This window comes from Carassius carassius, chromosome 21 (assembly GCF_963082965.1).
Source record: "Carassius carassius chromosome 21, fCarCar2.1, whole genome shotgun sequence".
NCBI classification, from domain to species: domain Eukaryota; kingdom Metazoa; phylum Chordata; class Actinopteri; order Cypriniformes; family Cyprinidae; genus Carassius; species Carassius carassius.
In genome coordinates this window covers 22,624,749-22,638,471 of record NC_081775.1, presented here as the reverse complement: position 1 = coordinate 22,638,471, position 13,723 = coordinate 22,624,749, and the positions used below count along the sequence as shown (strand labels likewise).

Sequence of the window (13,723 nt, the reverse complement as noted above, 5' to 3'; positions counted from 1 at the left end):
CAGGTTGGTGAGCTAATAACCCAAATATTATACTAGGTAAAATAGTCAATTTTGAAAGTATGCAATATCATGAATAATACAACTAAAATCATGAACTAACAATGAAAAATACTTTTACATGATTTATTAAATTATACTTTTTACATAAACAAATTTTTAACATCCATTTCATGTATAAATGAACATTAATGTATTACGTATAATGAACATTAATAATGAAGATTAGTATATAGTATAAATTAGATTAAAATATATAATTACAGATACAAGTAATTATAATTAACTAAAAATTAATATAGATTTATAAATTCTGTAACAAATATTGTTTACTAGGTTAGTTCATGATATCCAAAGCATTAAAGTTAACAAATTTTAACATTCTCTTATTTGACACTCTGGGAATGTGTTCAATGCAAAGGATATATGCCTTAGTATTTGGCCAAAAGAAGCGATCTTTGCATCAGGAGCATTCTTTAAAATTTTGTCTAAGTATAAAGCTTACTAGATTTTGGAACCAGACTAACATGCTCATTTTAAAGAGATACATTCTACAAAAATATTGAAAATCAGAATCTCTTACATCACATTGTTCATGCTGCTGTGACAAAGTTACTATGTTTTTTCCCGACTTACTGATCCTCTCCATTAGGGAACACATTAGCAAATACAGCAGTTGGCCCCACCACCCCATTACTTTCTGGCTTCTGCACCACAACTGAAACAGGGACTGGAAAACTTCAAAAGCTCCTGATGAGCAGATTAAAATCCAGCCAGGCAGACATGATCATTATGCAATATTTATATATCCGAGTGTTTGTGGCTCACAGCAGATGAGCGAGGTCTCCTGTGGTGGACCTAGGATTAACGTGCACCAATGTCTGTGCAGAATCAGCAGTGAGATCAAAGGGGTTCTACAGCAAGTGAATATTTCAGACTGAACGATTGATTTGTTGCGATGAACCCCACCAAGAGAGACTCACCCGGAACTCGACGCTGTTCCAAGATGAACATAATCGGAGATGAAAGGGGAACAAAAATAATAAATAAATAATAAATAATAAATATATAAATAGAAAGCGCAAGCTGTGATCGCCACACACCCGAGCCGAGGCTCTTGCTGCAGAACAGTAGCTCAAAATGGGGCGGAAAACGACGGCGGCTGCAGGTCTGATGGGGCGAGGGGAGCGAACGGGAGGTCACAGCGTGAAGAGTTTTATTGTCATAATAAAAATGTTCTCTTACCGTCACAGTCGCCCAAGTAAGAAGTGTTTCCGTGCTCAACGTCTTGCTCAAAGGGAAGCCTGAGGTGAAATGGGAGAAAGAACAGTAGTAGAAACATTAATCAGCAAACCACATAAACAGACCATAAAACTACACCATCTCAATTACAGTAATGCCTCTGTACTTTCTCTCCCTCTATTTTTTATTTTTTAAGAAAAAACAATTTAATGTTATCTTGAAGGGTACTTCTAAAATGTCTTAGTTTTGTGCTCTTGGGTTCAATAATAAGTGATATTGCACATTAAAAGCTTGTACAGGATGTGTGCAGAAACTCAATCTGAGCTCCTGATCAAGTCTTGCAAACAAGAGGCATCACAGTGCTCTATTAGAGATGCTCTGTGTTACCTTAAAGCCACATTAATGAAGAAAAATGACTGCAGTCGGCTCACGAATGGCTTTCTTCCAACCGCATAAGTCAAACAGAGGAAAGGCCGAAGGCTATGCACAGCAGACACGTGCACCGGGGGACCAGCCTCTTTCCACTACCGTTGGCAATTAGTTAAAGCCCAGGACAACAAGGCAGCCAGGGGTCTTTTTCTGGCAGGGTCTTAGTTTTTCAGAAGATACGTTTACACCCGCGTGGTTAAACACTTTCTGTGAAATGCTTATATAAAATATAATGTTTCTACAAACTGCAGGCGCAGAGCTGTAATCTCCAGAACTCCTCTGAGAGAAGATGGCTGAGTTTTTTATACTACAGCGGTGAACCACCCCGAGAATTTAAATGAGCACGCAGATTCCTTCCCGCCGCTCTCCTGAGGATGAACATTAGCCATATCGCAGCATTGAGAAGCGCACACAGACTGATAAATAGCCGACAGAATGTCTTTGCATATCCGCTGTTTGTGTATATTAGCAAGCGGCAGTGATTAGAACTACTTCTGTATTGTTTTTTTCTATCGTGAAATTCAATTGGTGTGAATTTGTCAGTATTATGCAACACAGAATCGATCCACAGGTTGACCGTCCTTGGTTAATCAAATCAGATCCAGCCAGAGAGCTGTAATTGCATAACGGCACTGGGGTAAAACGGTCTCCACGTTTTGATCTCGGAATACCGGCAGACAGCCTGTATTTGCACACAGAACTCAATAAAGCCATCTCTCTGAGGAGGGATAGATTTTCACAAGTGTTTTTAAACAGAGGCAGAACACAAAAACTGTCCAGTATTTTTTGGACATGTGCTTTATCTGAAGATGGAAATCGTGTTGTGTAGGTAAAAAATAGGTAGGTTATGTCTGTAGGTACATTGCCAAAAACTCACCTTGTACCCGCACGGAGGAAAGAGCAGGTGCTTCCTCTGGTCCAGCCGCAGTAGGGATCCCGTGAGGCGATGCAGTTCCTGTGAAAGAACAGAAACCAGCATGAATGGTACTCCTAAGGCACCAGACAGTATATAGTTTAATTCCACTGGATTTCATCCAAGTATGATCCAGCTGGTTCAGTGCACACATTAGACGTGTGACATGTGTTAGTGTGCCTCACTGGGCTGCACCGATGGCCCACGGGCACAGACACAGAGCACGAGCTGGTGACCAGCGATCACAGGACCACAAAACTATCCTAGAGCTGAGAGCTACAGTATAAACAATTGTTGGGATTGTACTAAAAAGGACAGAGGGTTCACAAAGACACTAAATGATGTCACTGTTGACATTAAAGTCATATTTTAGGCATAGGTTTAAGTTCTAGATTATTTTAAATAGCTTTATTTAAAACATTACTAATGAGTCAATGCCTATCATAGAATATGGGTTTTATACAATGCGAAAAACACAACTATAAAAATAACACATAGCTTACAGGAAATAAAGCATACATTGACCTCAATATAATCTCCCTTGTTTTTGATTATAAAAGCCGTTCTCTTGGGCATTACTCAAAAAGCTATGTGCATGTGTCGTGCATCATTTCTTGCCAGGCTTCCTTAAATTTATCCCAAAGCTGAGATTTATTCATCAGCTTCGATTCAGATTTTAAATTTCCCAAAGGTTTTCAATGGGATTAAGGAACGCCTTCGCTGCATGCGAGGATTGTTATTGTGTTTGAAATGACACGTTCAGTCACCAAACAGATCCTAAATACTGGCCTTGCAAGTGCCAGAAACTGGAGGTTCTTCACGATTGCAAGTCTTATTCAAGACTTTGGAAGTTATTTTGAAGCTGTCACACCCTGAGGTGGTTTTGAACCTCCTGTCAAAATGCTTGCTAGTCTTCTTTGACCATCCCAGCGCTTTGTACTCTGCATGGTATCTGTCTCGTGGTGCTTTGCAATAATTCACAGGCACTGTGACTGTTCAAACCCAGCAAACAAGCAATATGAAACTGACCAGATTCAGCGATTCTATATAATATCTTCCTTGGTAATTTAAAATAAATATTAAAATAAGTAAACTACTTTTCTAAGTAATATATAATATTTGTAATGCAATATAAATTAAATATAATTTTTTTTTGAATATAACTTTAATATTAAAATTAACATTAATACACAAATTATATATTTAAAATATTTCAAAGAAATATCCAAATAATTATTTATAATATAATATAAAACGATATTGTTCTACAAATAAAAAATAATAATATTACATTTCTAATTTGATTTATATACAGTAAAAACAACAGACTATATGATATATCCTCGTTTAGTAACTAAACGTGTGTATGTGTCACTCACTTCATGCAGCGGGAATAAAGTTGGCAGCGTGCAACAGGCACTTTGATCACGCAAGAAGGAAAAGCCAGTAGGAGGCTGTGACTGATGCGGTCCAGCGTGAGAGAGAGCAGCTGCCTGGCCTGAGGAGTGTCCGTCCCACACCTGGAACACACACAGTCCAAAGCAATTTGCAACAAATTAAAAGAGTGCAGGGAGAAAGTCAAACACAATTTACACCGAGAACACACTCAAACACAGTCTGATACAGAATGACATGACCTGAACCTACAGTACATAAAAGAAAAAGTCTAAATAGTCAAGCCTAACACAGTCTGATAATGTTTATCTTAACACAATTTCATGTTAACAAGAACTAATGAAGCAAAACCTAGACAAGACATTGAAGCGTAATTATAAAAGTTTGTTTGCCATCTGAAATCTTGGAATTTCAAACCAAGGCCATCTATCCATTAAGATAATGGCTTGTTATACAGTATGTCCCTAATGAACTGACACTAACTTTCACTCTCTGAATGAAAACAGGATGAGGCGTAAAGGACTCCAGAAAGAAAACGCGTGTCATATTAATGTGATATCACATTAATGTGTTGTCACTTTGTGCTTGGCCCTACTAACTAATCTGATTGATTTCTAGGACTCTTGCAACCACCCACTCCTCTGTGCTTTACACTTAACTGGCACTTACCACTTAGAGTATCTCTCTTGCACCGGCCATGCTGGCTAGAAAACACATTTGTTTGTATACATACGCACACAAAAATGGCTACAGCAACGCTTAGGATAATGGCCTCGATAGCAGCGGAGAAATCATTAGTTCTTTATGCATTGGATCTGAGTAATGAGCCACACTTACCAAAGGCCATCAGAAACGACTTTTGCTTCAAAGAGTCATTTTCCTAATCAGTATTTTAATCTCATTTTACAGAGAAAAAAAAAAAAAGCTGTAAAAACAGATTAACTTCAGAAGCAAAATGATTTAGAGACTATAAAAACTATGTTGAAAATATTACTCATCCAATTAAAAATGAATGAAAATAATTACATAACATGTCATTAAATTAATCTAATTATATATTATATATATATATATATATATATATAAATATATAAAAATATGTAATGTGTATACAGTATGAGTGTATGTATACATACACACACACACACACACACATTTATGAATAGATTACAAGTTTTTTAATTTTATTTTTGTTTATTTTGTACCTTTTTTATTTATTGAGAATTAATCTCACTAAATTAACACATTTAATTAACAGCCCTAGTTGAAAATGGAGTTGTTAGAGAGAATGAATGAATCATTGCAGTCGTACAGCTCCATTTTTAGGCAGCCAAAACAAGTGACGAAAGAGAGAGACAGGAAGAGAACAGACTGAGGGCGAGATAAAGAGGTGCAACTGGCAAGTTTAAACTGATTTAAGAAGAAAAAAGCAGCCTCTCTTGACACATGTGAGTAGGAGAGCGAAACAGAAGACATAAGAGATGAAAACGAACCACTGCTATAGATAGATCACAGAAAACAAGCGGGGAAAAAAACTATTAGGAACCAAAAAAGACAGATGCTTCATAAGTGGCAAGATAAAAAGGAAATAGTGCATAAAAAGAGATTGACATCAATTAACACTCTAGCCTCCATTCTAATTATGTCATTGTTGTCTTCTCTACAGTGTCTTGATCGATATGGATGATGACACAGGCATTTTTGAATGGTTTCCGTCGGTCGTGGACTTCCTGACCCTGCGCGTGTCAAACAATTTACCACTTCACCACCGCGTGATGAGAGATGGCAGAGGTTATGCAAGGCCAGCATGATCGGAGCCTGATCTGATTACTCCATCTACACTCCCCTGATTAGCTGGCTTCCCGCTGCGCTAGACACAGCTAGCTCTGTCAAAGCGGTCAAGCTCTCACATACACACTCCTGTTCTGATAAATTACACAGAAATTCATGATTCATGTTGATTCGTGTTTTATCAAGGGTATTTGTTTGTTTAGTTAATTTAGCATTTGGTAATTAACCTGATTTACCATGTTTTTGGTTTAGTGTGTAAAATGCTTCTTTTTTTAGATATTTTTTGTGTGTACAGCATGTTAGGAGATACAGACTAAACAGTATTTAGTCTGTCTGGATGAAGATGCAATTAACACTTTATCCATGGAAAATTAGTGTTGCTTGCAAACTTCCTGCCTCTTTCCACAAGATTTAATGACCAGCTAATGCTCCATCTGTTTACATGCCATGACTTGTGATTCTCTGCATAAAGCAATCACTAAAGCGTGCCTTTTAGCATTAACTTCTACCTGTCTGGGTTGTAGCCTTCCAGTTCCTCGAGGAACACGTTGTTGTTGGTCACTGTGTTATCCCTGTTGGGGGTGACGAGGAATTTAAGGATGGTCCCTCGGCTGGAACCCAGAAAGAGGACTGTCTGGTTCCCATAAGGACCAGCATTTGTGTCTACCACCATTTTGTTGAGCTGGTATCTGAAAGCGACAGAAGACAACTTAATTCATTCTCAGTTGAGACTGAGAGGAAACAAGGTATTAAATTGTAAACCAAAACCTCATGCCATAGTAACAAAATGCACAAATCTGAAAAAGCAATTTGCATTGACGAACTGGCATATCTTGAGGAAACAGCCAAACCTGCTCTACTAGAATGATTCAGCTCTCTAAAATAGGATGATCTCTCAGAGTGTTTGAAATGACACAAACAACTTGTCGCTATAATCTTGTTGTGCCCTGTGGGATGCTGAGAAACCCCAGCTGCTGGAACCCCATAGTCTGAAGACTTAGATTGGACAGATATTAATGCTAGCAGACGTCACAGCCGGTCGGTCAAATGTTTAGCATAGATCCTAATGAAGAAAAGAAGGTCACTAGCTGAATTTAATGTGCATTATGTGTTCCTTTGCTTCAAGTTTTTGAATAATCTGAATCATGAAGCTTGGTTGAAGTCATTTCTTGGTAGTTTGGAAGGTTGAGCTGATAGCTCATCTAGAAGCACTAGTCTACTTTAGAACAATGACAAACCAGAAATCATCATGTCTTGAAGGCATGTTTTAAAGGGGTCATTAACTGAGAAATCAAAGTGCACTTGATTTTTTGACATTGTACTATAAAAACATCCTATAAGTTTTAGCTTGAAACTTTCTTTTTTTAGTCTAAAAACAGCTTATATTGAAGCCAGTCTGCAAGAATGACAGCTTGTGGAATGTGCCACATGATGCGGCTAGACACTGCATCTGCAGAAGATGATCAATGCATGCTTGTTTAGCCCCACCCACCGATTCGCTTATTAAATGTAAATAACGAAAGGCAATTGCAGAAATCAAATTATAAAGATAGCTCCGAAGACAACAGGATGCTGTTCAGTGCCAAGCTGAGGAAAAACAGTCTTTGCATTGCCTTCCTTCTTATCCCAACTTTAGGAAAGAGTGGATGAACAAGTTCCAGACCACATCAGTAAGAGCTTGGTCTCTTGTTCACTTCTTTTTACTGTGAATTCATTTAAAAACAAAGCACAATTTGACGCTGAATTTTCTGAAAGATTAAAACTTAAAGATGATGATGCTGTGCTGGCGATATTGAATCCGAAAGTGATGCTGCAACACACAAGTGTGAGTAACTGTTTTTATTACGTGATCACTATTGCTTTGTCTCTTATTACAGATTGTTTGATATGTACTGAGCATTTATGCATTTTTGACAATCAGAACAGTGATTGAACAGTACAAAATAATATGAAAAGGCAGTTCATGACCCCAGTAACAGTAGAGAATCTGGTCTAGGACATCAGAGAGAAAATTGTCCTCACCTGACCATGGTCCTAACAATCCATGGTCTGTGACCAAGTGATGGGACGGCTTCATCCACCAGCGGATGGGTCTTGACAAAAGTTAACATGTCATCAGGGAAAGAATTGGAGGAATTGTACTTGGAGCCTTGTACGGCACAACCACCCGGCCTGAGAAATTCACAAACACAGCACATTATTATAAACTTTTTCACTGCAGGTTGGCAATTGAGGACACAAAACACTAGGGACATTTTCTAGAGTTGTAAATGTCATTTCATTCAGTACCTCGGTTTGGGCACAACTTCATCTGAAACAGGTGTCCATATCGACTCAGGCGATTTCTGCTCTTTAAATCTTCCATCAAACACTCCGGCCAGCAGCTCCATGTCGAAAGCACACACTGCAGAGCCAGGAATACTGCAAAAATGCAGCACAATTGTCCTTATTACATGATATCCTCAGACTTGTTATTTTATTTCATGATACTGCACTGGTTGTTCTTGCAACACAAAAAGGATTTCATTTATCACAAACATGTCGGAAACACATCACTTTACAGCCATGAATAGATCTGTACAGTGGGTAGTTGGACAGACGTTTCAAGGCAAACAGAGCAGAGAATATTGTCCTGAGCTGTCACCGGAAACCTTGGGTGACTGCAAGCTCTTCCACTCACTGACCTTTTCTTCCCACAGAGGATCTCTTCAAGAATACAGCAGTACACAAATGCAACTGTGAGAAACATACTTGGGTTTCTCCAGTAATAATACAAGTGGCACAATAGAAAGCCACATGATGAGTCAGAATTCATCATAAGGGTGCCTGTCCATAAACCATGGCCAAGACTCATGTAAAGACGCTGTGCAAGGTCACACACACACACCATCAGGTTAACACACATGACATTAAAATGGTACAATAACAGTTAACTAAATAAAATAAAACTGTCTCTATAAAATATAGTTGTATGTGATGTGTCATGCAGGGAATGAAATAATTCACTGATGCTCAAGAGGCAACATGATTTATTAAGAGCCCAGGGGTGTAAAGTTTATCCATTGGATTAACAGTGTACTTGTTTGGTTTTTGTTAGCACTTGTTTGGTTTTCTGGGAAAACTTAATATCTGAAGGACAGAACTAAATGAGAAAATATGGTCTTTAATCAAAATCCTGTTCAAAATGTCCAACCCCCCCAGCTCTTAATGTAATGTTTACTTCTTGAGCATCAGTCATTTTTCTTCATCTTTTAGTTGTGTATGAGTTCCTCAATTGTCCTCAGTGTGAAAGACGGATGTCATAATCATACAATCACTGGAAAGGGTTCAAATGTGCAGAATAATAAAGTTTCCATGGATACTTAATTGAACCACTGATGCCAGCAAAGAACCTTTAGTTTTAAGAGTGTGGATTATATGTAAACATTTGTTATGTGAAACAGCTTGTTCAGGCCAGCACACACACAAAAAAAATTGCATGCAATCTTTTATTTAGTTAAAATTATTATGAATCTTGCATAATCTGCAAGAGGTATGTAAATGTACGAGCAGAACTATTTGTTTTTATGCATATTTTGTGAATCTCAGACATCTCTCGGTTTCTCCACACAGCATTTTTTGATGCAATATCTCAAAATTTGCATAAAAATATGTGGATGGAAACCTGGTTAGTGAGAGCACCTCTCTTTCCTCCTCCTGCAAAACAGAGCTTCAATCTCTGAACTGTCCTGAAGTGATTTGTCTCCGGAGAAGCGACAGCTTTCAGCACTTAAAGACTTTCTTAAGAGAGAACAGAGTCATGCAGGGTGAGTCACTTCAGCTCTCGTTTACGCCCACTCTCTCTCTCTCTCTCTCTCTCTCTCTCTCTCTCTTCTCAGATTTCCTGGCACTGAAATACTTTGTAAGTACAAGCCACAGCTGTATTCTGTTGCATCCTTGACACAGGTGAGTCGTTCACTCCCTCTGCATCACTCTCTTGAGCTCTGTATCTCTCACAATATTCTCAGTGCTAAAACTAAGATTCAGAACATCACCTTCTGCTTTGAGAACAGACTGCACACAGTAACTTTATGTTCCAGGATTCTATGGGATCCAATAAATGACTCCGAGAGACTGGATTGCAGGTTAAGGTTCGGAAAGAGTGAAACCCACACAAAGTCGCCCATGTTGATCTGGGCTTTGTGGTCCATGTAGGCATGCTTGAGTGTGGCTTGCTGGGTTTGGGAGGGAATTAATGTGAGAGTCTGTAAAGCTCAGGGGCAGAAGCGAGGATAAACAGCTGTCTCCAATAGCATTGTGGTACACATCTGTCACATGTCTACCGGTTTTACCCCGTAGTGGGTTTGTATGTGCGTGTGTAAAGCTGTAGGCCAGACAGCAGCTGAGAATGACCTTCTGATTGACAGTGCTGAAACTGTTCAGATTCAGCAGACACAGTGAACTTAAACATAAGTCAGGCAATTTTCTGACAAGACCTCATTAGGCTCATATCAGCCTGATCATCAATGTCATCAGTCTGAAACAGTTTACATCAGTTTACATCAGGGAACACATTCACAGTTTTCCCAAAACAAGTGATATATTATTGATATAGTAAATAAGGTAGTGGTTGTAGAAGTAGGGATGTAAAATGCAGAATTAGGCATTAATATTAGCTGTATAAGTAATAATACACAGCCTATATGCTAATAAGCAACTAGTTCATAGTGATTAGTTATAAAGTGTTACCCAAGCTTATTTCATACACAAACACAACACAAAAACGATTTTCTAAAACAAAGTTTCTGCATAACTATTATTGTGCCTCACTTAATTTGTAAAATGTGCTATATTGTGTTCTTTTTTGTTGCATTTTATTATTAGTCCACTTACAGTGATGGTCAACTTTTTTACAGTTAGTAGCTTCCGATTGTGGGAAAACTTTCAGAAGATTATTTTCCAAAAATTCCTAAGTTTACTTGAGAATCAACGTTTCATAAAATATTAAAACTGACTGTATCTTGATTTTAGTTTTATTTAGTCTTATTGCATCAGCAGAATTTTAACTTACTTTTTTTTTTACTTGTTTTAGGCAAGAGAAAAAACCTGCCAGCGCAGTTAGAAAATAAACTCATAATAAATATAAATTCTCTGAAAACAAGTCTTCATATTTTAAATCCTGCTTCAAGTAAATTTATCTTTATCTTGATCTTTAGATACTGGGACTGGATAATATAACAAAAATACTCACTAAGAAGATTTTTTGCAGTATTGGCTGTGGGGAAGGAGGAGGTAAAATCCTGTTTTACATAATATGAAAAATTTGGAATGACATGAGGTTGAGTAAATGATGACAGAATTATTATTTTTGAGTGAACCTTCACTTGAAACAATTGTTACTATATATATGTCAAATTCAAAGATCAGTGAAGGCAATCTGATTGAATTACTGTGTGGTCTGCTACAGCTCAACAGAAAAGGTCCTCTGTGTTTCATTCTGTGCATCTCATCTTTGAGCTCTGTCAAAACACTTCTCTGCTACTCATTTCTATACTTCCTCTCCACCTTTATGAGCCCTCGCTGTCTCCACCCTCTCTTTACATGTCCCTCAGCTGCTTCAAACCTGAGCACATGCCTCTCCAGCAGATTCTGGCTTTCTTTTATTTTCCCTTCAGTCTGAACTCTGCATCCTCCTCCTGCTTCCACCATGATCCACTGAGGGGATGATCTCACCTGCAGCCTCTCATTTACAACAATCTCACCCTGTCTCTCCTGCCCTGCTTGGAGCCTCAGCCCCAAACATCGAAGCATCAGGAGCTCAAATGAGAAGCAAACACCTCTCTCCTACTTGCTCTGTTTTGTCAGAGTGAAACAGTTAATTGGTTTCTGGGTTTGTGGCAATCAGACTTATTTTTGCTTGGCAGATTATTAAAGATGAATAATGCATATACATTAATGTTCTGAAGTTTTGGGCAAGAAAGACACAATTGCTAAAACAGCAACAACACCTAGAAAAGCAAGCCCTGGAAAACATCCTCAATACCCTAGCACATGCGCTGACTCAATGAGCTGTGTGGCTCATGAGGGCAATGCAAGATCCTCCCTTTTCATCCCTGTCATTTCGTTTCATCTACTACAGTCTATGTGCAGAAGAAGTGAAAAAGCTACAGCAAAGTACAATGGAGTGCAATAATGACTCATTTTTCCAGTCTTGGTTTCTGGAAGTAATGTTTCCCATAAATTTTCTCCAAATGGATGTAAAAACATTCCTCAAACAGTTTCAAGCCATGAACTAAACCAACCACCTCTGAAATTAATCACAGCATTGCAATCTTTGATTTGAAGCAAAAAAGGACACCACTCTTCAAAAGTTTAGTGTCAGTAATTTTTTTTAAGAAATACTTTTATTCAGCAAGGATGTATTAAACTGATCCAAACTGACAGTAAATACACGTTAGAAATTGAAATAAAGACATTTTAAACTAATTTTGAACCCCCCCCAAAAAAAGTATTAACTGTTTTCAGTATGTCAGAATGATTTCTGAAGGATCGCTGAAGACTGGAGTAACAATTTTGCCATCACAGAAATAAATTACATTTTAAAAATATTAAAATACAAAACAGTTACTTGAAATTGTAGGAATATTTCACAATATTACTGTTTCTACTGTATTTTCAAACAAATAAATGCAGCCTTGGTGAACATCTTTAAAAACATTACAAAAATTCTCCAGACTCCATACTTTTCAACTACAACTACAAATCCAGTAAGAAACAGAGCAATTCCAAGAGGGTCCTCGCATCTCGGTAAATAAAGCTTTACAAAAAATGCCTAACCCCAAGTATAAGCAATAATAACCATGACACCTAGCTTACCTTATTCTGAAAAGCTGAGCATGAATATTTAAAATAAGATTTAGAATTTAAATCTGCTCATGTACTGTATAAATATTAAGAATTTATGAGAAACTGGCAAAATGTTCAAAATCCACAGTAAAGTCCTTTTAACCACTTTCTATTCAGCATGAGTCACTGCTTTTTAAGACAGTCTGCACTTTATTACTCTTCTTCCCATAATACTTAGACCCATCTCAACGACATCCCAACATGCCCTCCTTTCATTCCCATAGTCCTCCCCTGCTGCTGTGTCTGCCACGTACTAACCAGTCCTGGCAATTTGTCTGAGACGTCTTTAAGAGACCACACATCCTCCCATCAGGCTGGCGAAGCCCCCTGCGCTGTTTATAGAGGACTGCAGCTGTAGACAGAAATGCTTGTACAGCTGGATGCTCCCTGCCACTGCACCTCAGTGCTCCATCTCTAACTGAGTCTGCCGTGGATCCGTGCCCTCAAGATAAGAACGGAGGAGACAAACCTTCACAGATAAGGGTCAGTTTTTTAACTCTTGTGAAGGAGAAGTTGGGGAAGATGTGGGCTATTATTGACCACCTCATTCATTCGTCCTTGAGCGAATACCACATTTATATACTCATATACCCCCCCGCCCACACCCCCAGAGCGGCCATTAGCAGACTGAGATGTTATTAGAGTTGGCATTTGCTGAAGTTTGGCCCCTGCTCTGACACAAATACACATTTGCATGCTGGGAGTCCTGCCCTTCCTCCATCATTCAGAGGGTGCTCTATTGCACTTCATTTGTCTAAAATATTACATTTTATTTATAATAAAAATGTAAATGATCAACAAGGTGTCATTTAATAAAAATACAATAAAACAGTAATGTGAAATATTACAATTAATTTTTTATTATATATACAATTACCTTTAATTACACTATAATAATATCATATTATTATCAATAGGTTGTGCTACTTAATATTTTTGTGATACCCAAGATTCTTTTATGAATAGAAAGTTAAAATAAACAATATTTACTGGAAATAGAATCTTTTGTAACATATATATCTTTACTATCAATTTGATCACCTTAATACATTCTTGCTTTATGAAAGTCTC

The 13,723-nt window shown here is 37.9% G+C and overlaps 1 protein-coding gene across 1 annotated transcript in view; it reads right to left on the bottom strand.

Moving 5' to 3' along the window:
- The window catches only part of LOC132097876 (semaphorin-6B-like), a 117,516-nt gene that overhangs the window by 16,576 nt on the left and 87,217 nt on the right, over positions 1 to 13,723 (bottom strand). Inside the window, exons 11-16 of the mRNA XM_059503852.1 lie at positions 8,057 to 8,188; positions 7,790 to 7,939; positions 6,277 to 6,456; positions 3,961 to 4,101; positions 2,546 to 2,623; positions 1,243 to 1,301 (exon numbers count right to left, since the gene is read on the bottom strand). Of these exons, the coding sequence (XP_059359835.1) occupies positions 1,243 to 1,301; positions 2,546 to 2,623; positions 3,961 to 4,101; positions 6,277 to 6,456; positions 7,790 to 7,939; positions 8,057 to 8,188 (740 nt within the window). The remainder of the gene's footprint in view (positions 1 to 1,242; positions 1,302 to 2,545; positions 2,624 to 3,960; positions 4,102 to 6,276; positions 6,457 to 7,789; positions 7,940 to 8,056; positions 8,189 to 13,723) is intronic.